The sequence below is a fragment of the Homarus americanus genome, unplaced genomic scaffold (assembly GCF_018991925.1).
Source record: "Homarus americanus isolate GMGI-L3 unplaced genomic scaffold, GMGI_Hamer_2.0 scaffold28241, whole genome shotgun sequence".
Lineage (NCBI taxonomy): Eukaryota > Metazoa > Arthropoda > Malacostraca > Decapoda > Nephropidae > Homarus > Homarus americanus.
The window spans coordinates 12,575-33,068 of record NW_024738348.1 but is presented as its reverse complement, the minus strand read 5'-3'; the positions used below and the strand labels follow the sequence as shown (position 1 = coordinate 33,068).

Genomic DNA, 20,494 nt, shown 5'->3' with positions numbered 1-20,494 from the left:
GAAGATTAAGACACCCTAGTTTATTTTACCTAAAGATTAAGACACCTTAGTTTATTTTACCTGAAGATTAGACACCTTATTACTACCTTAGGGGTTAGCGTAAGTTAGGGGAGCTTAGGTTAACTCAAATTAGGATAGTTTGGCTTAGGTTGAGCTAGGTTATCATAGCTTAGTTTAGGTTAAGATAGCTTAGCATTAGGGTAGTTACTCTTCGGGTGAAATAAGCTAGAGTGTCTAATCTTCAGACGATGAGATTCTGGAGAATTTTTTATTTTTTATTTTATCAATGAAGTTTCTGTACACTTGATAATGGTAAGGTATTATTAACTCTTTAACCACATATTGAACTACTGCTATCATACATACATGTGCCAGCTTGAACGTGTAGTGTAGATACAGGCTTTTGTTTTATAAATATCCAGTGTTGTCAAGGAGTAACCTGCTACAATGTACAGTCATTCCAGAAAGTATCTTTACGGAGGGGTCCAGTGAATTTCAAAATGAACACTATGACTCCTGTTGTCTTTGTAGGGTTGTCAAAATCATTCATCCATTGTCATATTGTCTAACACCAAATCATAAAGACACCTTTTGGGGTGACTGTACCTGTCATTTTATCCCTTGGAAAATAGTAGTGAAAAAGTACTAATTGTTACTTATTATCATATCTTTGAACCTTAAATAATGGTCATCATTTATTAAAGTTTTGTGTTCCATGTGTTCTATTTTTGCACATATGGGGGTGGAGTAGGGAATCCTCAGTCACTGGCTAATTGTTAAGAATATAATGGCACAGTAAAACACATCTGTTAGGGCCGAATTAATGACAGCAGATGAAGTGAGAATATGTGTTGCTCTGCCTGTCTCTCACCACCTTAGTAGCAAAAGGCTCACAAAGTTAAGTAAATTCACATTTTATATCTATCATTGTCATATTATTTTGATATAAATGGCCCTTAACTCTTTCTTCAGACTGTAAACGGAGCCATGGTCACCGATGCCAACTTGATGTGTATGGGCATTCTCGACATATATGGCTTTGAGATATTTGCCAAGAATGGCTTTGAACAGTTTTGCATCAACTACGTCAACGAGAAGCTGCAGCAAATTTTCATCGAACTGACCCTGAAGAGTGAACAAGAAGAATATCACTCTGAGGTAAATGATGGTGATTATTGATACTGTATTAGAAAATAAGTGTGATTACAGTATCTCACTCCAGGAAGGTATATGGAACTTGTCTATTAACGGGAGTCGGAAAATACGTTCTCGGAAGATGATTAAGGGAATTACAGTGACCCCTCGGTTAACGAACTCAATCCGTTCCAGAAGGTCGTTCGTTAACCGAAACCATTGTTTCAATGGGTTTTTGGGTAATTGGTTCCAGCTCACCGAAAATTTCCTAAATTCAACAAAAATGGTAGAAAAGTTCACTTACTTTGAGGTGTGTATGTAGAAGGCTCCTGGATGATGATGATGATGGAATTAGAATGGGGGTGGAGGAGAAGGAAGAAGAAAAGGCATTGGGGTGGAAGAGAAGTCACCCCATGGCACCATTTCATCCATAAAATTTTAGTTCTCTTGGTGTATTTCAAGATTATTTTCTTTAAATCAACACTGCACTGCATTATATATTGTCAATATGTAAAATATATTTCAAAATGACCAATAATTTGCTTGGAAACACAGAAAAAAAGCATTTAGTTGAAGAGAGTCTCAAGCAAGATGTTACCTCCACTGAAAACAGAGAGAGACTAACGCCTGTCTGGTGTGTTAACAGGCTGGATGGCATGCCAGAAACTAGTTTCTTTACCTTCAATTATGTTCAATAATTGTTAAAATGACTAAAAAAGTTAATATTAAACTTTTAAAATTATTGAATAGTATAAACTTATTGATAGTAAGGAATTTAAGCCCAAGAACCGATTAATGTATTGGTGGACTGATACTAAAGCTGGTTGCCCGGTCAGTGCAAGCGAAAACATGTTGAGGTCGGTTCGTAAGAAATTCGTTAACCGAATTTTTGTTCATTAACCGAATTGAAGATCCTTATGGAAGGCAGTTCGTTAACCGAAATTTCGTTAACCGAGGCGTTCGTTAAACGAGGGGTCACTGTATGTGAACCCAAAATTTACAGTAGAATAGAATTCTGTACTGTATGTTAAATTTGAGTAAAAGAGCATTTGTTAGATGTATTGAATTATGACAAGGGATGAATTTAGCATATCACCTTATGGTAAAAGATTGAATTTATTGTACAAAAAGAGATTAGTGGTGCAGTTATATTTGTTTCTGGTAAAGGTCTGGGTTCTGTCACCGAGCATGAAGTAGTAAATAGATATTTATTCAGTAAATTTGTCACACGAGTTTACAGTTAATTCAGCTTATATATAGACAATGCAATTATACAGTGTGCATAGACTATGGAGGTACAGTATACAGTTTCCAGTGTACCTAGACAGTGCAAGCATACAGGGTAAACAATAAGGTAATTTGACGAAGGATAGCCAACAGAGCCGTCATGTTTATTTCCAGTTGATGAATATAACAAGCAGGTATATTGTACCTACTGTAGTGTTGTATCTCACCAGTTATATATTTATCTATGTTGTATATTTGTCTTCTGTTGTTGTGTGAGGTGGATTGTGAATCAAGAAAAGAAATAAAAAATGGGAAAACAATAGTGTGAGAGGTACAGCAAGTAGGAAAAGGCCCCCGTCCTAAAAAAAAAAAAAGACCTATTCTTAAGTGCAGTAAATGTTCACCACATCCTTGCCGGAGAAGTCCACTTCATAATCAATGTTTCCAGGGTATCCAGTGGTCACCAATTAAATTCTTCGACAACAAAGTGGTCTGTGATCTAATAGAGACCAAGCGACCACCTGGCATCATGTGTATCCTGGACGACACGTGTGCGACCATGAGCGCAAAATCAGAGGGAGCTGATGAAGATTTTCACCGCAAGATGGAGTCTCAGGTAGGTTGGGGTGATAAGAGTGAGGTTGTCTTATGTATAGCTTAATGGTGTCTCATGATACATGTGGGTGATTATTTAAAAATGCTTTGGGGTTTCAGGGATGTAAATGTCTCGTCTGTTTGGCATTTTGACAATACACACATATATATTAATATTCATTTCCATTTTAAAAGACTTGAGGTTGTTTAAATAAATTATTGAATACAGTATTAGTCTTTCTATGATTGTTCATTCTCTTTTCACCTGTGTGACCATTCCAAAGTACAGTAAATAGATTGAAGGGTTCTCAAATTCAAATTCTTAAGATAAGTCAGTACAGGAAGCATCACATGACTTAGAGTTCTTCATTCTCAAGTCTTTATGAGTTAGACAAAGTTGATCAAAAGTTCTGTTTGGTTTATTTATATGTAAACATTTCTTACTCTCAATTGTTTAGTGAATTTTTTTGTCTGCATTTTTCCCTCTATATTTTTATGTGGTAATATTTATCAATGTTTATACAGTTTTTCCTCTTCTTACAGGTGGGAACAAACCCTTACTACCAGAAATTCAACAATGGATTCACCATCAAGCATTATGCTGGAAATGTCTCTTACCACATTGACAATTTTTGTGAAAAAAACAGGGACGTTCTCTTCGTTGACATAATTGAGGTAGTTATTTAATTATTTTATCACTTACATGTTTACTAACCATGTTGGTGGTGGTTGGTATGCTCTTTGTTAATTTGTTATGACCTATATTGTCCAGTCTTGCTACAGGAGGAAACCAGAGTACCTGGATAAAACCTGCCTGCCATACTGTATATGGTTGTGTCACACTGGATAATATCCTTCTCACATCTGTCCCAGGCTGGGAATTGAACCCAGGACACAAAGTGAGAGGCACACATGTAGGCAGTTCATGTAGAATGGACTGGACTGAAATTGGTAACACATGCCAGAGGTCGAGTTAATAAAAGAAACAGTCAAAATGGTTCATCAACTGAGAAGACAATCTAAAATATCTTGCGAAAAACAAATAAAATGTACAGTAAGATCTTGTATTTCGCCAGTAATATAGACTGGAAAAATTGCTCCAAATTCAAATTCGCTAAATGCAGACTGGCCACTCTACATCAACCTCTGATTGTCCCTTTTATTACCTCCAAATGATACAAATTCTGCCTTTATTGACTGATTGTGCTTTCCGGAAACTAGTTTTTAGGCTTTCCTCAAGTAACTTAATCACACGCTGCTTATCCTACAATGAGTACTTGGCAAACTTAACTCCCTTATGATAGTCCCGCTTCTCCTTTTCCTAATTTGGCTGCTTAGGTGGGTCTGTCCCAACCCCACCAGCACCAGTAGGACCCCCAGTAGAGGGAGAGGCCATTATCTTGACTCGACAGGTGGTAGTACCACCCAAAGAAGCACACAATAGCAGCCCCGGAGGTCGCTAGGACGGCGCGGGCTACAACATGATAGTTGCGTTCTTGTAAACCTCTTTTACATTCACCACCGGCAGTTCGATCACCAGAATGCTTCTTGGAAACATTCTTCTTACCTTGTCTTTCCATATTCATCGCTAACACAACAAATTTGGAGAAAACGGTGAAAATTACAGAGTAATCGACAGAAACCGCCCGATTCAACTGATCACGTGATGTAAACATAGAGCACCGGTGTAAACCATTATTAGTCCTCACTGCGAAACATTCTTTTTACTTATTCTTTTCATGCAGTATTTATAGGTAATAACTAAATTTGTAAAAAATGGACAAAATTTACAGATTACCTCTCAAAAAACACTTCACAAACAAAAGACACGAATCAATCGAACATGTGATGTCGAACGTGAACTGTAAACATTGCATAACCCCGCACCACGCTTAAAAAGTTGAGGATGGAATCAAAACATTGAGGATGAAATCGCGCTATAACCAACATATTTATGTAAAAGCTCATGTTTCACAAACAGCGTTCCCCTATTCATCAATTGAATTACAACCAATTCTCGTTGACAAAACACTCGTTGTAGCAGAAATGACTGTAACTGGTATGAGGGCTGCGATGTCATTCAAGATGGTGGCCAGCATTCAGCTTGCTGGATCTCTCGTTCAGCTTGCTGGATCTCTCGTTCAGCTTGCTGGATCTCGCGAAACTCACTATATTTTACGCCAAATATAAGACTTGGTTACATTAGGAAGTGTTCGCGAAATTCAAAAACGCGAAATGGAATCACGCGAAATATGAGATCTTACTGTATAGTCAAGTGTACAAAAGTCTACAAATTAGTCCAACTGAACTACTGTACGGTGCTGTATTAGTTCATAAGGATGACCCGAGTGTGAATGTGGGTGATATTTTCTGGGGATTCTTCATGAAATTAAAAAATTTAATGTATGATACAATAATTCTGAAGTGGATGATTTTTAAGAATTATTTTAGGAATGGTTTGTAGAGAATAATGCTTGCTTTCATTCACCCTGACGTTGAACCTTAAACTAAGCACCACAAGCAGCGTTAGGTTATGTTAGATAAGTTTAGTTTAGTTTTCTTTAGATTAGGTTAGTTTAGGTTAGATGAGTGTTACGGTGTCTAATTAACGGATGAAATAAGCAGAGGTGCCAACCCTCAGTTTATCCAAAGTAAGAAATTATAAAGGGTATAGACTCCTAGATGAGTTAACCTATACGTAGATTGAGAAAACACTTAAGCTTAAATTATTGTCAACAGGTAATGCAGAAAAGCAGTAATGCCTTCATACGGAGTCTTTTCCCGGACGTGATACAATCTGGCGCCAAGGGTCGGCCAACCACCGCTGGCACCAAGATCCGAACTCAGGCTAATGAGCTGGTCACTACCCTCATGAAGTGCATGCCTCACTACATCCGTTGCATTAAGCCGAATGAGACAAAGAAACCTCATGATTGGGATGACCAGATGGTGAAGCATCAGGTGAGCATCAATGTGTAAGAGAGGAACACTATTTTCTCTCTGACTCTCCTTCCATCTTTTATCATATTACTGTTCTTTCAATTGATTGGTCTGTTCTTTATTACTTTATGACCTTTCTTGTCCAGTGTTAACAATAGTACTCTTAAAAGTTGTTTATTATCAGATTTGTTGAGTTTCTTGCCATACCTATACTATCCTTATACAGTACCTGTTTATTGTGTAGTTAATAGTAGTATAGTTTATATTTTGACTATCTTTAATTCCCATGATTACTCCATTAAACTCCACCTACTTCTCCACTACGTTATGAAGGTTGGCTACCTGGGGTTAAAGGAAAACATCAGAGTGAAGCGAGCGGGCTTTGCTTACCGCCGACCATACCACAAGTTTCTCCAGCGTTATGCGATATTGACCCGAGAAACTTGGCCGTCATGGCATGGGGATCTCGTACAAGGGATACACCACATCATGCAGAGCGTCAATATGGACCCCAGCCAGTACCAGATCGGACGGAGTAAAATCTTCGTCAAGGTACAGTCTGAAATACATTACATCTTCATATAATAAATTTTGTATACATGATCATAGGCCTATAAGGTTCAGATACAATGGCTACAATAGAAATGTCAAAATATGCTGCAGTTCTATGAAAGGAATTGAGAATGGATGACAGGCTGTACTAATATACTGTAGTATATACTGTCTATCAAAGGTCCATAGATTGTCAAAGAAATAATTGCTGAGATAGAGGACTGGGTTCCATCTTCTTACACAAGTCCATATACACTATTGAGTGTGCATAACAGTGGTGCAACCAAACATGGAGTATATCTGCTAAAGTTCTGGTACTCCACTGGTCACTACATCATAATAGGAAATGATAAGGGAAACAAACCAATATATCCCCTGTATCCCCAATTCTGTTTCTGTTTATATAAGTGTAAATCTGTGTTGCTCATGAGTCTAGTTAACCTCTGCTTAATATAAACCTCCATATAACTGACTTCTCTCATCCTATAATCTGTTAGATGGGGTGTCATATCTAACGGACCCTCAATATAATGGATTTTCCTCTCCATGTAGCCCGTTAAATAGAGGTTTTACTGTAGCAGGAAAAGGTTTATTTGTGTGGATAAATATATATACTGCAATACTGTACTGTACATGTTTATCTTTATTTATTTTCCAGGATCCAGAATCTTTGTATATGCTGGAAGAGTCCAGAGAACGCAAGTATGACCATCATGCCCGAATTATCCAAATGGCATTCAAGAAATTCTTTAGGTAATTTGTGTTACTTACTGTATATCATAATAGCAACAAGGAACTTAAGGAACAATCTTATTAATGGCTGCTGTTCCTCAAACCCCAAAACTCTTGGGGAGGGGGGGGTGGGGGGAGAGAGAGAGACTAATTTTAATATATACCTCAGGCTATATTCAGCATCAAAGGAAACTTACTTAATGCAGTATATGTATATAGCTGGGTGTCATATTTTTACCATTATTATTTGTATCATGAAAAGACTTACCAAGACATACCTGTTTTTAATTACAAAACACAATTCTCTGGCAGCAAACAACGATATTTGAAGGAGCGAGAGGAAGCGAGTGATCTTTTAGTTAATCGTAAGGAGCGGTGCAGGTACTCACTCAACAGGAACTTCCATGGTGACTATATTGGTGTTGAGTACAAGCCAGGCATCTGTGCTCTGATCCCACGAAGAGAAAAGGTTTGTATTATTCTCTGCTGGGCTAGAAATGACACCCTGAGGGACAGACTTGTGTAATGAACTCTGAAACTTCACATGAATGTAACATAACGCAATACAGTGAACCCTCACTTTACGCGGTCAATTGAACCCACGGCGGCCCGCGTAAAGTGAACAACATAACATATGGGATTAATTGAAATAGAGACCGGGCCGACCCCCAAACTCCACTTTTTCAGACACAATACCTACGTTGTAGTAAAAATAACTTCTTAATTTTATGATGGTATGCACACACAATTAATAATAAAGAGAAATATCAATAATATTAGTAGAAAAGATGGCTGGGCACACGGGGATAGGGGGTTGGTTCCGAGGCAGAGGGCAGATTATTGGCCCTCACCTGTATCACTTGTATCAATTGTATCACTATCCACCACAGAGGCTTGCAGGGCCTCTTTGTCAAACCCCTCAAAGTCCATATAAGTTCATATCCTCACTATCATTATCACTATCACTGACTTGGGCCGGCTGTGGTGGGTGGCAGGTGAAGAACTAGGTAATGTTTTGATGACTGGGCGACCTTGTGCGCACCCTGCTCGCGCCGCTCTCCGTGTAAAAGGGTACACAAACTGCGGAAAGTGAGCATTCCGTGTTCGGCAGGGTACCGCGTAAACGTGGAAACGCGTAAAGTGGGACCGCATAAAGTGAGGGTTGACTGTACTGCTTTTGCTTCAGTTAAACTTATTGCAATTTACCATTTGTATTTATTAATTGTATGTAAACTTAATAATTAAATACAGCACAGTATATCTATTAACTATATATGGTATTTAGTTCCTAGATCCCTTTGGCATTTGAGAGTTGAAACAATACTGGTAACATTAATTTTATAGTGAAAGAAAACTTTTTTTTATTCAATTGTGAGTCAAATCAAATCCCTTGTTTCCCAATTATGCATTAACTGTGCTTAAATTCAGTCTTTAAGTAATTGTCTATTTCCAATGTACTAGTGTAATTACCGACCTCGTTATCCACATAAAGACCTTAATTGTTCAAGTGTAGTAATAAAATTTTAACGTCACTATTCATTATTTTTGTACCTAATGTACCTTCTCTGTTTTATTCTTATGTTCCACTTCTATTTGTTCAACTTTCTTTTCTTGCCCTAGTCAGTATCTAACATAGTAAGTTCTTGTTTTCTTTATGAAGCACTGTGACGATCTTCTTCTTTATCTTTCTAGTCTTATTCACATTCTTTTATCATTCCTTTACGTTCTCTAAATTCTTCATGTCGTCTTCCCTGTTTTAGTCGTGGCCTACTTGCTGGTGACACTCGTATAGGAATTTGGGGATTTCATGAAGAGTAGAAACCCTTACTTATTTTACCAGATGATTCAACCCCGTAATCAAATACTGAGTAGGGCTAGGGGTGAAGATATTATGTTTTGGCTATGTTTGATTAGTTAAGGTTTGGTAAGGCTAGGTTGCATTGGGTTTGGTTAGGTTAGCTATCCCTCTCTCTCTCTCATCACTCTTTTATTGAACTGAATTGCCTACACAGGTCGAGTTTGCACTGACGGTGGACAAGTTTGATCGGAAGTTCAGAAAAACCAAACGCGACCTGATTGTAACCAAGTCCAACCTCTACCTAATTGGTCGGGTGCAAGTAAAGAAAGGCCCGGATAAATGCAAATTTATCGATGTAATCAAAAGGAAAATTGAACTGGAAAATATTGTGCAGGTATAAATTTTATTTATTTTTTCTACTTTTTTGTCTCTTTTTAAACTTGTATTGAGAAAGATATACAACTTGTACAGTAGCTAAAACAACTATCTGTGTATACTCTGTGGGAAACAATATGAGAACATGGATGATAAATTTGGGTATATGAGAGCTGTCTCTAGTCACACGTAAAATTTCGGAGCACATCGATCCCCACCAGCACAGATAGTTGTTTTACTACTGAACCTGAACCAAACTTTTGAAACTTTGATAAACTGAGGAATAAAGTTTGTAAAAATATTGTATGTATCAGATCTCAGTGAAGCTCAAAGTATAATATTTTGTAATGATTGTAAGCTGTAAACATTTATTCTCAAAGGTAAGATTAATATATATATGGGTTTCACTGGTAGTCTTAAAGCTAAATGTGCATATTTCTTAACAAAAGTGTGAATATCTAGTTACTGTAGTTATTTCAGAGTACTATATATATAATACCTGTATATATATTAAAAGTAGTTATGTCATTTAGAGTACTAATGTAGAGTACTTATGCCATTTAGAGTACTATATATATATATATACATATTTACAGTACAGTATCGAGTCCCTCTTATCTGTGTTTCAGGCAACTTTGTCGACTTATCAAGATGATCTGGTCCTGATTCATGTCCGGAATGACTATGAATCTCTGCTGGAAGTTAAGTTGAAGACAGAATTTTTAATGGTGCTGAACCGTAAGTTAAAGGAGAGACATAACAGGGAACTTCCTCTCAATTTTATCAACAGGTAAGTTTATTCTTGATGGGGTCTTCTCTATGTTGTGTTGATAAAACTGTCATAGAAGAAAAATTGAAGAAATATCCAAATCATAGAATCTTAAACTGTAATACTATGTTTGAAATATTTTAAAGTAATTTCTCTTAAGCACCAGAGGCTCAAGATTTAAACAGAATTACAGAACTGTATCTTGTCATTAAATAATTCCCCTCCCCCCAATCCAGTTTTGACTTCCGCGTGAGGAAAACGGGCTGGGGTGGAGGCGGAGTGAGGAAGGTCATGTTCAGTGCCGGGCCAACGGAAGAGCCACACTTCACTGTCGCAGGTTCTACATTGACGGTCAGAATTGCTCAGGGTCTTCCTAGTTCATCAAGTGAGTCTTTTTCAGCAGCCTTATATATTTATACTAGTAATGAAACCCCTTGTGTGTGCGTGTGTGTGTGTGTGTGTGTGTGAGTGTGAGTGCAGCATGTAAGTCCTCCATATCATCAAGGGTTATGTTCCTGGAGAGTATGGTGAATGCGACGACCTTGGTTCACTGGGGAAAAAGGTTGTCAAGATCCCAGGGTAGATGGTGATAGAGCGAGAGAGCTCACATTTACTTCTGCAGCCATAACTGATGCACAAGCTACTACAGTACATTTTTACTCTATGGAGGAATCACATTGCTGTACTGGATCTATTCTTGATATAAATATTATAAATCTACATTCTGTCTGCAGCATATGTCTTCAATTGTATGAACTATGTGAAGTGACTTGATAATATAAAGATTTACTTTTTATTTTACCTCACGTACAGAATGGTGTCGTATATGCAGGTAAAGAAGCAAATTTATGTTGTAGTACCCTCCTCTAGTAAGCCTTTTCTTTCATAATTTATCTTCTCTACTCTATTAGTGTATGTATGTATTGTTTATTATGGTCAGCTGCTGAGTTAATGTTTTGATGAGGGAGATAGTGAGAAAAGTTCACTACTTCAGCTGTTGGTTGACCATCCATCTGACCTAAGAAGTACCATACTGCTGTAGCTATATTGTTTGACAGGTTGTTGATCCCCTTACTATATTTGTTGCTCGTATATATAAACCAATAATTGTATTCTCTTATTTTGTTAATGCTTCTGAGTTGGAGACCATTTTTGTCATATTGTGTCCTTTAAGCAGTATGCAGGTTTACTTAGAAAATTTACTTATATTACTGTTGAAATTACTGTACAGCAATACAATAGTAATTACCATACAGATCATGTCTTGATGTACTTTAGAACAAAATATTAGGAATAGATTTTTTCTGTAAAATCATTAGAACTTCACAATTGGTTCATTTTTGCACTGTATATAAATAATGCAGGTATAGTGTATGCAATCTCCACTGTACCAAGACAGCTGGTATACAAGGTTACTAAGGATAGCTGACAGTCATAAAATGCTTATAATTTGAATATATTGACTAGAAGTTTATATTGTAGACAACTAGATGCTTACATTTATGAACATTTGCTGAGGATAATACATAAAGTATTAGTAATAGTACTCATTTCTAGTTGGGTCCTGTAGTAAAATATCTTTAAAATACACTCAGGTTACATCACTTACAGTACATTGCTTTCTAGACTCACTGTACCTGTCATAGAACCATTAAACTGAAAGGCATTAATACTAGATATATCTTTCCCTCTTTTATGTGTTACAAGATTTTCTAATTGTGACAAATATCCTTTTCAAATGACTATCTATATTTAGTTGTGAAAAAACCCAACTCGGAAATGGAATATTAATATGTACAGTAAGTCGTGCATACTCAAGGTGTTGTCTATTAATTTTATCCTCATATCCTGTCATGTCAGTGTGTGGAGACGAGTGAGTGTGTAAAGAAATATCCAAGTTAGATTGATTGTGCCTTAGAAAAGATACACACACAGAAGAAATGCTTTTTTAACTGAAATTCTTTATACTGTATCTCGTGAACATCTGTCCCCAGGGCCTGGTTTACATCGAGATATAACTCCAGATATCAGAATACTGGCCAACACTATGAGAGCACCTGCTCATAATTCAAGCAACAGAAATTTCAATAAACATGGACCAACAAAACCTAGCTATCGACCTCCAGACCCAGCCAGCTTGCCGCCTCGTCCAGCCAATTTGCCACCTAGTCCAGCCAATTTACCACCTAGTCCACCTAGCCTTGATAGACATTCACCAAACTCATCTAAATTCATAACTAGACCATCTGGACCTGCTCCTGGAATTCCAGGCACACGTGGCCCCCCAATTGGTGGTCGTGGTTTCCCTGTGATTCCAGGTGGTGGCCGTGGCTCTCCTATAGGTATGGGTGGTGGCCGTGGCCCCCGTATGGGTACAGGTAGTATCCGTGGTCCTCGCCCTGTGGGTAGAGGTGGTGGCCGTGGTCCTTCCAATCTACCTGTTAATAATCCTCCCTTTAGATTACCAGTATTAAGTCCACCAATCCCTAACATGCAGCCCCCACCACCACCCTCTGACCCACCTCCTGCTAACCAGCCCACCATTGGAACTGGAAATAAACTATATCCTAGTCGTGGGGGTGCTAACCTGCAGCAAGTGTCTATGCCAAAGAAGCCTCCAATAGAGAAACCTAAACCAAAAATACCTCAAGTTAGGGCACTATACAAGTAAGTTGAAGTGGTTTTCATTATTAAAGTATCACTTATCATTATTCTTATTTGTTGTTGAATTAAATTGTGTAATTTGTAATACAATAACTTCATAAGAATTGGTATACCCGGTAACCTTTTGTTCCTCCTCCATGCTGCTGGAGAGTCGTTAAAACACTTTGTTGTCATTGTCATGTATATTCTGTATCTATAAATCTAAAGTAGAAACTTAGCACTTTAATTTGCATGTATCTTATGATGATATATTAATTGTTTATACTTTTTCCTTATTTAATCCATTAGTTTAAGTTTTGACTGTTCTAATACCAGCTCCTGACATCAATTTTACTGCATTAGTCAATTGTTGTTTAGTTTACTCTTAAGTGATACTATGTAATGACAATGTATAAAGTGGAATACAAAATAATCTTCAACATGAAAGTTTCCTCAAGCTTGGTACACAGGTGCAGAAGTTACCTTAATTGAAATCAGAAATATTTCCAAGTGAAGTTAAACATATCAAGAATAGCTTAAGCTAACCTAACCTAATCTAACCTAAATATGAAAGAGAGAGAGTTTGACAGTGTTAGGAGGCTCTCATTTGATGTTAGTTAAGCTTACACTCTACTATCAAATATTGTACAGTAGTCAGAGTCGTCAGTCATTAATCTTGACATCTTCTCTGTGTCTGCTGCCTGAATTTGAGGACAATTTGAACCTGACGATCATTTATACCTTATTAGTATGAAATGTCTACAGGATGTCTCAGAAAAGTGTATACAAACTGCCTTACAGATTTGTGTAGAAATCATGTGAATACTTTTATTAAAACAGCAACATTGGCCTCACTTGTAAGACACTTCACACATCAACAACTGAGGACAATCTGTAAAAAAATCTGTAAGGTAGTTTGTTTACATTTTTCTGAGACACCCTGTATATATGACTGCTTTAGGTTAATAACTGAAGCAACACACAAAAATTAAAATGTCAGCCTATGATATAAATACAATATATTTCTAATACTTCAGTTTATGGATCCAATTTTTGTTTCTCATTATATATATCGCCATAAGGTATTGGCTCTTGAGTAATATAAGTGTGATTTGCTGTTGCAGTTATGATGCAAGTGACACAGATGAGCTGACTTTTGTGGAAGGTGACATACTGCAGTTGGTGCATGAAGGTGCGTCTGTTAATGGTGTCTCGGAAAAATTTCTAATCCTCTTAAATTTTGTCTCTCTTTCCAGGTCTCTGCTTTTAATTTCATTCACCCATCTGTCTCTGCCTCCCTCTGTCCCTCCGACCATCTGTTCTGCCTCCCTCTGTCCCTCCTACCATCTGTTCTGCCTCCCTCTGTCCCTCCGACCATCTGTTCTGCCTCCCTCTGTCCCTCCTACCATCTGTTCTGTCTCCCTCTGTCCCTCCTACCATCTGTTCTGTCTCCCTCTGTCCCTCCTACCATCTGTTCTGTCTCCCTCTGTCCTTCCTACCATCTGTTCTGTCTCCCTCTGTCCTTCCTACCATCTGTTCTGTCTCCCTCTGTCCCTCCTACCATCTGTTCTGTCTCCCTCTGTCCTTCCTACCATCTGTTCTGCCTCCCTCTGTCCCTCCTACCATCTGTTCTGCCTCCCTCCTAATCCTTCCCTACCATCTGTTTCTGTCTCCCTCTCTGTCCTTCCCTACCATCTGTTCTGTCTCCCTCTGTCCTTCCCTACCATCTGTTCTGTCTCCTCTGTCCTTCCCTACCATCCTGTTTCTGTCTCCTCTGTCCCTCCTACCATCTGTTCTGTCTCCTCTGTCCTTCCTACCATCTATTTGTGCCTCCCTCTGTCCCTCCTACCATCCTGTTCTGCCTCTCTGTCCCTCCCTACCATCTGTTGTGTCTCCCTCTGTCCCTCCTACCATCTGTTGTGTCTCCCCTCTGTCCTTCCTACCATCTGTTTCTGTCTCCTCTGTCCTTCCCCACCTGCATCTGTTGTGCCTCCTCTGTCCCTCCCCTACCATCTGTTCTGCCTCCCCTCTGTCCCTCCTACCATCTGTTCTGTCTCCCTCTGTCCTTCCCTACCATCTGTTGTGCCTCCCTCTGTCCCTCCACTACCATCTGTTCTGCCTCCCTCTGTCCCTCCTACCATCTGTTCTGTCTCCCTCTGTCCCTCCTACCATCTGTTCTCCCTCTGTCCTTCCCTACTGTCTCCCTCTGTCCTACCATCTGTTCTGTCTCCTCTGTCCCTCTCTGTCTCCCTCTGTCTCCTACCATCTGTTCTGCCTCCCTCTGTCCCTCCTACCATCTGTTCTGCCTCCCTCTGTCCCTCCTACCATCTGTTCTGTCTCCTCTCTGTCCCTCCCCCCATCTGTTCTGTCTCCCTCTGTCCCTTCCCTACCATCTGTTCTGCCTCCCTCTGTCCCTCCTACCATCTGTTCTGCCTCCCTCTGTCCTTCCTACCATCTGTTCTGCCTCCCTCTGTCCCTCCTACCATCTGTTCTGCCTCCCTCTGTCCCTCCTACCAACTGTTCTGCCTCCCTCTGTCCCTCCTACCATCTGTTCTGCCTCCCTCTGTCCTTCCTACCATCTGTTCTGCCTCCCTCTGTCCCTCCTACCATCTGTTGTGTCTCCCTCTGTCCCTCCTACCAACTGTTCTGCCTCCCTCTGTCCCTCTTACCCTTCATTTTATCTTTTATTATTTATCATTATCTCCCCCATCTCTTTTCAAGTAACTGCAGATATGAGTTAATCAATTTTGGTCACCTCAGTACTCGACACAGTTAAAATTATTGGCAGACAAGAATAGTACTGTACTGTATATGCATAATAAAGTGACAAAGAATAGGCCAACTGTCCATAAGTGGTGAAATAGTTATGTTGTATAATTGATGGTGGATATTTTAACATTACAGATGCCTCCGGTTGGTCAACGTGCAAACTGCGTGGCCGTGAAGGATTCTGTCCTGCTAATTACCTTGAGAAAATTTAACCATCTGTGTTTCATATAGAAATTAATCTTATATAGTAAATAATTATAGATTAATATATTTATTAATGCCTATGTTTTGCAATTGCTCATATTCCCAACATTTAGTTAAAGAGTGAAACTTAAGGTGCAAAATAAAGTTGAATTTGGAAATTTGATTTAAATTACTGTATTTTGCAAATCTTGTTTACCAACTGCAGACTAAAATTTTGCCTTGGGGAAATAATGGTATAGTAACAGTATTTCAAATCTGTATTCACCCTTTAAATCATTTACTTTTATAGATGACAAATTTTGAAGTGAAGTTATCTATCAGTAATATAAGACATGGCATACCTGAAAGAGAAAAATTATATCTCTCTACTTAGGATCGGTGTGTAACGTTTCTTGCTTAGATGTTCATTGTGGCACAGTGGATATATTGTTGTTGTATCTGCTGTTTAGTGAAGGGATGGAGTCAAGTTTTAAGAGAGTATCCAAAGTTTTGATCCTTAAATGGTGGCCATCATCACTGGAAGTTAGCTGGAGGGTCAGTGGCCATCATTAGTGGAAGTTAGCTGGACGGACAGTGGCCATCATCAGTCAAAGTTAGCCGGAGGGTCAGTGGCCATCATTAGTGGAAGTTAGCTGGAGGGATGGTGGCCATCACCAGTGGAAAATAGCAGTTATCATCTGTGGAAATTTCAAGCTCCTTGCATTCCATTTTTGCAAATATTAGGAGGTTGGAAGAGGGAATTTTTACCCACTGATTAAGGGTTAAACCTCTCGGTTCCTGCACGGCTGAGCTACCATGTAGATATACTGTATATGATATCAGTAATACATCATAAAGGAAGATGTTAAAGTCTGCAGTAACCAGTTGGTAGTGAGGCAAAACTTCCATTCTACCAATGTGAATGAATATAGGCTGCATTTGTTGGCAAAACATTTGATTAAAGGTCATGTTAAATTAAATATAATCAGTTGTTAAAGGTGCTAAAGTGTATTTCATAAAGCAAAGTATCTCCATAATGGACAAAAAGGTGGTGGGGAAATGTGTAAAAAAAAAAAGAAAATATGGAATTGTTTGAAGAGGAAATAGAGAAATATGTAAAGAGGGAGATGCATTCAAAAGGAAATTAGACAATAGTTGGGAGGGAATTGGATCGAAAGGGAAAGAAGGAAACTTAGAAAAGGGAAGTTGCTTTAAAAGAAAAAGGTCAAGTAAGGATGAAGATGAGAATTACCAGTGTAATGTCAGTAACTCCCACCCATCTTTTGTAAATGGTGGAAACCTCTATCCTCGCTTTATTTGATAATATACTCATATAGGTGAAATATTTATTTGTAAACAACCACAGATGTACTTTCACTGGTTTATTTATTACTATATAATTATTATTTGGCTAACATTAAAGATATTAATTACTGTTGCATAAGACCTTCAGATTTTAGAGGTACATCATCACTTTACTGTACTGCTGTTGTGGTTAGTATCAGGTATTGGTTGACTTAAGCATGGCTAAGACTGACTCCATAAGGTTATCAAGTATGTATATGCATTTCACTTGAGATTTGGTCTGTTCTGTGTAAATAGAGAGAGAAGGATATATCTGAAGGCTTTGTTGTGACAAAGCAAATGAATTTAAACTCTTTTATCAGTTTCACATGTAAATTGTAAAAGGAGAAAGGAGTGAGTGCGGAAATGTGTGGCAAAGAAGGGGGGTGTGAAGAGTGTTAGGAAGGGAGGAACTATAGGGGTGTGTTTGGAGAGGAAGCATAAAGATGTGTTGTGTTTTGGAGTTGTAAAATAAGAGAATCGAGTAGAGTGAAGTATAGGGGTGTGTTTGGAGGTACAATACTGTATATAAAACAAGAAGTTCTTGGGAGGAGACTGTTGACAGGCCATCATGCTGGATATTTGCAGATAACTTGTTGAACACTGACACAAATTATCCATTTATACAAACCTCAACACTTGTCTCTCTCTGTTGTCTCTAAAAGTTGTTATTCCGTCTAACTTGGGCCAGACTATGCATAATGAACTTCACCATTACTTAATCTGTATATGTTCTACAACCCCCACATTATTATGCCCCCATCAAAGTTCCTCTGTTTCATTTGCAGATAGAGTTTATACCATTTGAGGAACTTCATATTGGAGTTCCCTTGTTGAGTACACAGATTATCTTAATTCATTAAGTCTGGCAATGATATTTTGTAGGTGTTATTTGGGGGAAGTGTTTTGTGTTAGGTTATGACCCCCATGTACAGTATTATCACTGTTGACTAGTAGCTGTATATGATGCAGTGAATTGATATTCATTACTGAATTTATTGACATGTAAATGAGTTTCTCTATTAGAAATTGTGAGTGAGTTTGAAAATACTATTAACTTGCACAAACCCTGATAGTAAATACTTAACATAACTCCATTAAACTTATTAAATGATCTGTAGTTGACATTGGAGAGTATTAACAAGTAAGGATCCCCGTGATATAACTATTTCTTTGTGTTATGATAATTCTCGCACTCTACCAATTAGTCAATACCCAGGACAGTGCAGTGCAGGCATCATGATACATGAAGGTTAAAATTTATAAATGGTCTTGACTACTGTAGTAAATCAATGACACTAAGATAATTTCACTTGCTTAGAAAATAGAATTAATCTTTGGTCAATACGTGTCCTTATTTACACTATACCTCAGACCTGTCCATCTAGATACAGTGTAACACTTCCTCTATTCTCGGTAGTTTTGTTATTGTCCAGATCACTTGAGTAAATATATAAATTACCTCAACACACACTTAGAATTCTGAATTATGTGTATTAGAACCATTTCAGATTTCAGTTTTTCTTGTACAATCTTCATTCCATTAGATTCTTTTAATAATGTCTCCTATATTCATTACAAGCTTTCATCAGTACATCCAGTAGCATTAATTCGTAGTCATCTCAAGTAACATGTGTTTGATATACTGTACTTGATTTTGTTTTTAAAGCCTTTCATTACATTACTTTGATCTGTGGAGATATGAACAATGCCTCATACCCTGTATTTGAATATTGTGGTATTACAGGTATTTTCAGAGCTATTAATCCTGTGGTTATCTATACTCCTTTTCCTCTCCTCTGCTCCTATTCTTTTTTTAGTAGGATGGATTAAAGGAGTACAAGAACTTGACTAAATAAGAGGAAGGGTAATAGAGTTTGAAAGAAGTGTAGGACATGACTGTAAAATTGTAAACAAGTGTGATATTTTCCTATCTTATGTATCATGAAAACAAAATTTGATACCTGTACTGTATAGCTAAGTGGGCTGGATATTGGTTTATTTTTTATTTAAGTAATGTTTAGTTTCCCCTAGTTTGGTGTATGTGAGTCAGAAGTGTGTCATTAGGTTAAGATAGTCTGATGTATTGATTATCTGCCTTAGTTCACACCTTCAGGAAATATTTATTGTAGTCTAACTAAACTGTATAACATTACTTACAGGCATCCCTCGGTCTGTGTATGAGTTCTGTTCCAGAGAACTATTTGTAAATTGATCCTTTGTAAATGGAGGAATGCCTGTTCTGTAATGGCGTTGTGATCTTCATATTGTAATGTACAGGCACCCCTCGATTCACCAAAGGCTCCTGTTCTTGAAAATCACTGTAAATTAAGGGATGCCTGTACAGGTACTGTATACAGTATATGGCTTAACATTATGCTGGTCACTTCAGAGTTAATAGATCTACTGGAGAAAGAGAATTTGAATTTCACCTTCACAAGTAGAGTCATAATGTGTTACTGCAGTTTGACCCAGTGCAGTACCGGTTAATGAGACTTGTTATTTTAGAGAAAAATATGAATATAACTGATTAGCTTCTTTGCCCAACTTTTCCCTGCCTCTGCTCTCCTCTCACTAGCATCAAGTTACGGTAGTCCAACCATGATTGTAATTTAAATATTGTACAGGTTTTTCAATCTAGTATTGTAGTGTTTATGCTTATATGTAGCCAGACTGTGTCCTGTTTATTGTTACTATACATAAAAATATGAAGGACAGGTCATCCAGTAAGTTTTTAGTGTAATAGCTCAAGCAACTCTCAATGTGAATGACATTTATCTTTGTTTTTCTTGAAATTTTCTATTTTCCTAATGATTAAATAAATGCCAAAGACAAAGAAAATCAATATTTTACAGAGTAAGGTAATAATGTCCTTTATGCACGGTTATCATTAATACTGTATAACATTGTACATTGAATATCTCTAGTCTCTAATAAAGTTTCATGTTTAAAAGTTAATTTGTTGTCCAAACTTAAGTATTAAATCAAGAGGACGTGACCAAGCCAGAACAAACTTTGGTGGTACATGAAGTCCATTACCTACGACTATGCCCAGGTAGGATGTACGCTGTAAAAATAGATAACAAACAGTTCTCAGTCTAAAAGGTAGAATACCGACAGTCCTACAGAATGGTACCAATGGCAGTTTGATGTTGTTTTACCTTGGAACCAATTGAAACAGTATTGTAAGATGAGATCAATATTTTGTACCCACTGGTAATTAACCATACTGTAGTCTCTTGGCTCATTAGGAAAGTTCATTTGTTAGGAGAGATAATTAATTAAATGCTGGAAGATGCTCATTAGTTAACCCTTGTGTATGGGGTCACCTCTGAGCTGAATAGTCTGGCGTGAAGGGTTGATGTGGTGTGATAAGATTTCTTCAGGAGTGCTGGAGGAGGTGTTGAAGATAAGATTGGATACATGATTATTCA

At 37.9% G+C, this 20,494-nt stretch overlaps 1 protein-coding gene across 3 annotated transcripts in view; it reads left to right on the top strand.

Moving 5' to 3' along the window:
• LOC121874040 (unconventional myosin-Ie-like) overlaps positions 1 to 20,013 on the top strand; it is an 81,445-nt gene extending 61,432 nt beyond the window's left edge. For all 3 annotated transcript variants that reach the window (XM_042377906.1, XM_042377907.1, XM_042377909.1), the window contains 13 exons: positions 973 to 1,158; positions 2,810 to 2,977; positions 3,499 to 3,630; positions 5,695 to 5,916; positions 6,229 to 6,447; positions 7,106 to 7,200; positions 7,492 to 7,648; positions 9,192 to 9,371; positions 9,982 to 10,142; positions 10,358 to 10,506; positions 12,116 to 12,788; positions 13,889 to 13,956; positions 15,669 to 20,013. In XM_042377906.1, coding sequence (XP_042233840.1) covers positions 973 to 1,158; positions 2,810 to 2,977; positions 3,499 to 3,630; positions 5,695 to 5,916; positions 6,229 to 6,447; positions 7,106 to 7,200; positions 7,492 to 7,648; positions 9,192 to 9,371; positions 9,982 to 10,142; positions 10,358 to 10,506; positions 12,116 to 12,788; positions 13,889 to 13,956; positions 15,669 to 15,745 — 2,487 coding nt within the window. In that variant the 3' untranslated portion in view covers positions 15,746 to 20,013. The remainder of the gene's footprint in view (positions 1 to 972; positions 1,159 to 2,809; positions 2,978 to 3,498; positions 3,631 to 5,694; positions 5,917 to 6,228; positions 6,448 to 7,105; positions 7,201 to 7,491; positions 7,649 to 9,191; positions 9,372 to 9,981; positions 10,143 to 10,357; positions 10,507 to 12,115; positions 12,789 to 13,888; positions 13,957 to 15,668) is intronic.
• Positions 20,014 to 20,494: the final 481 nt, after the last annotated feature.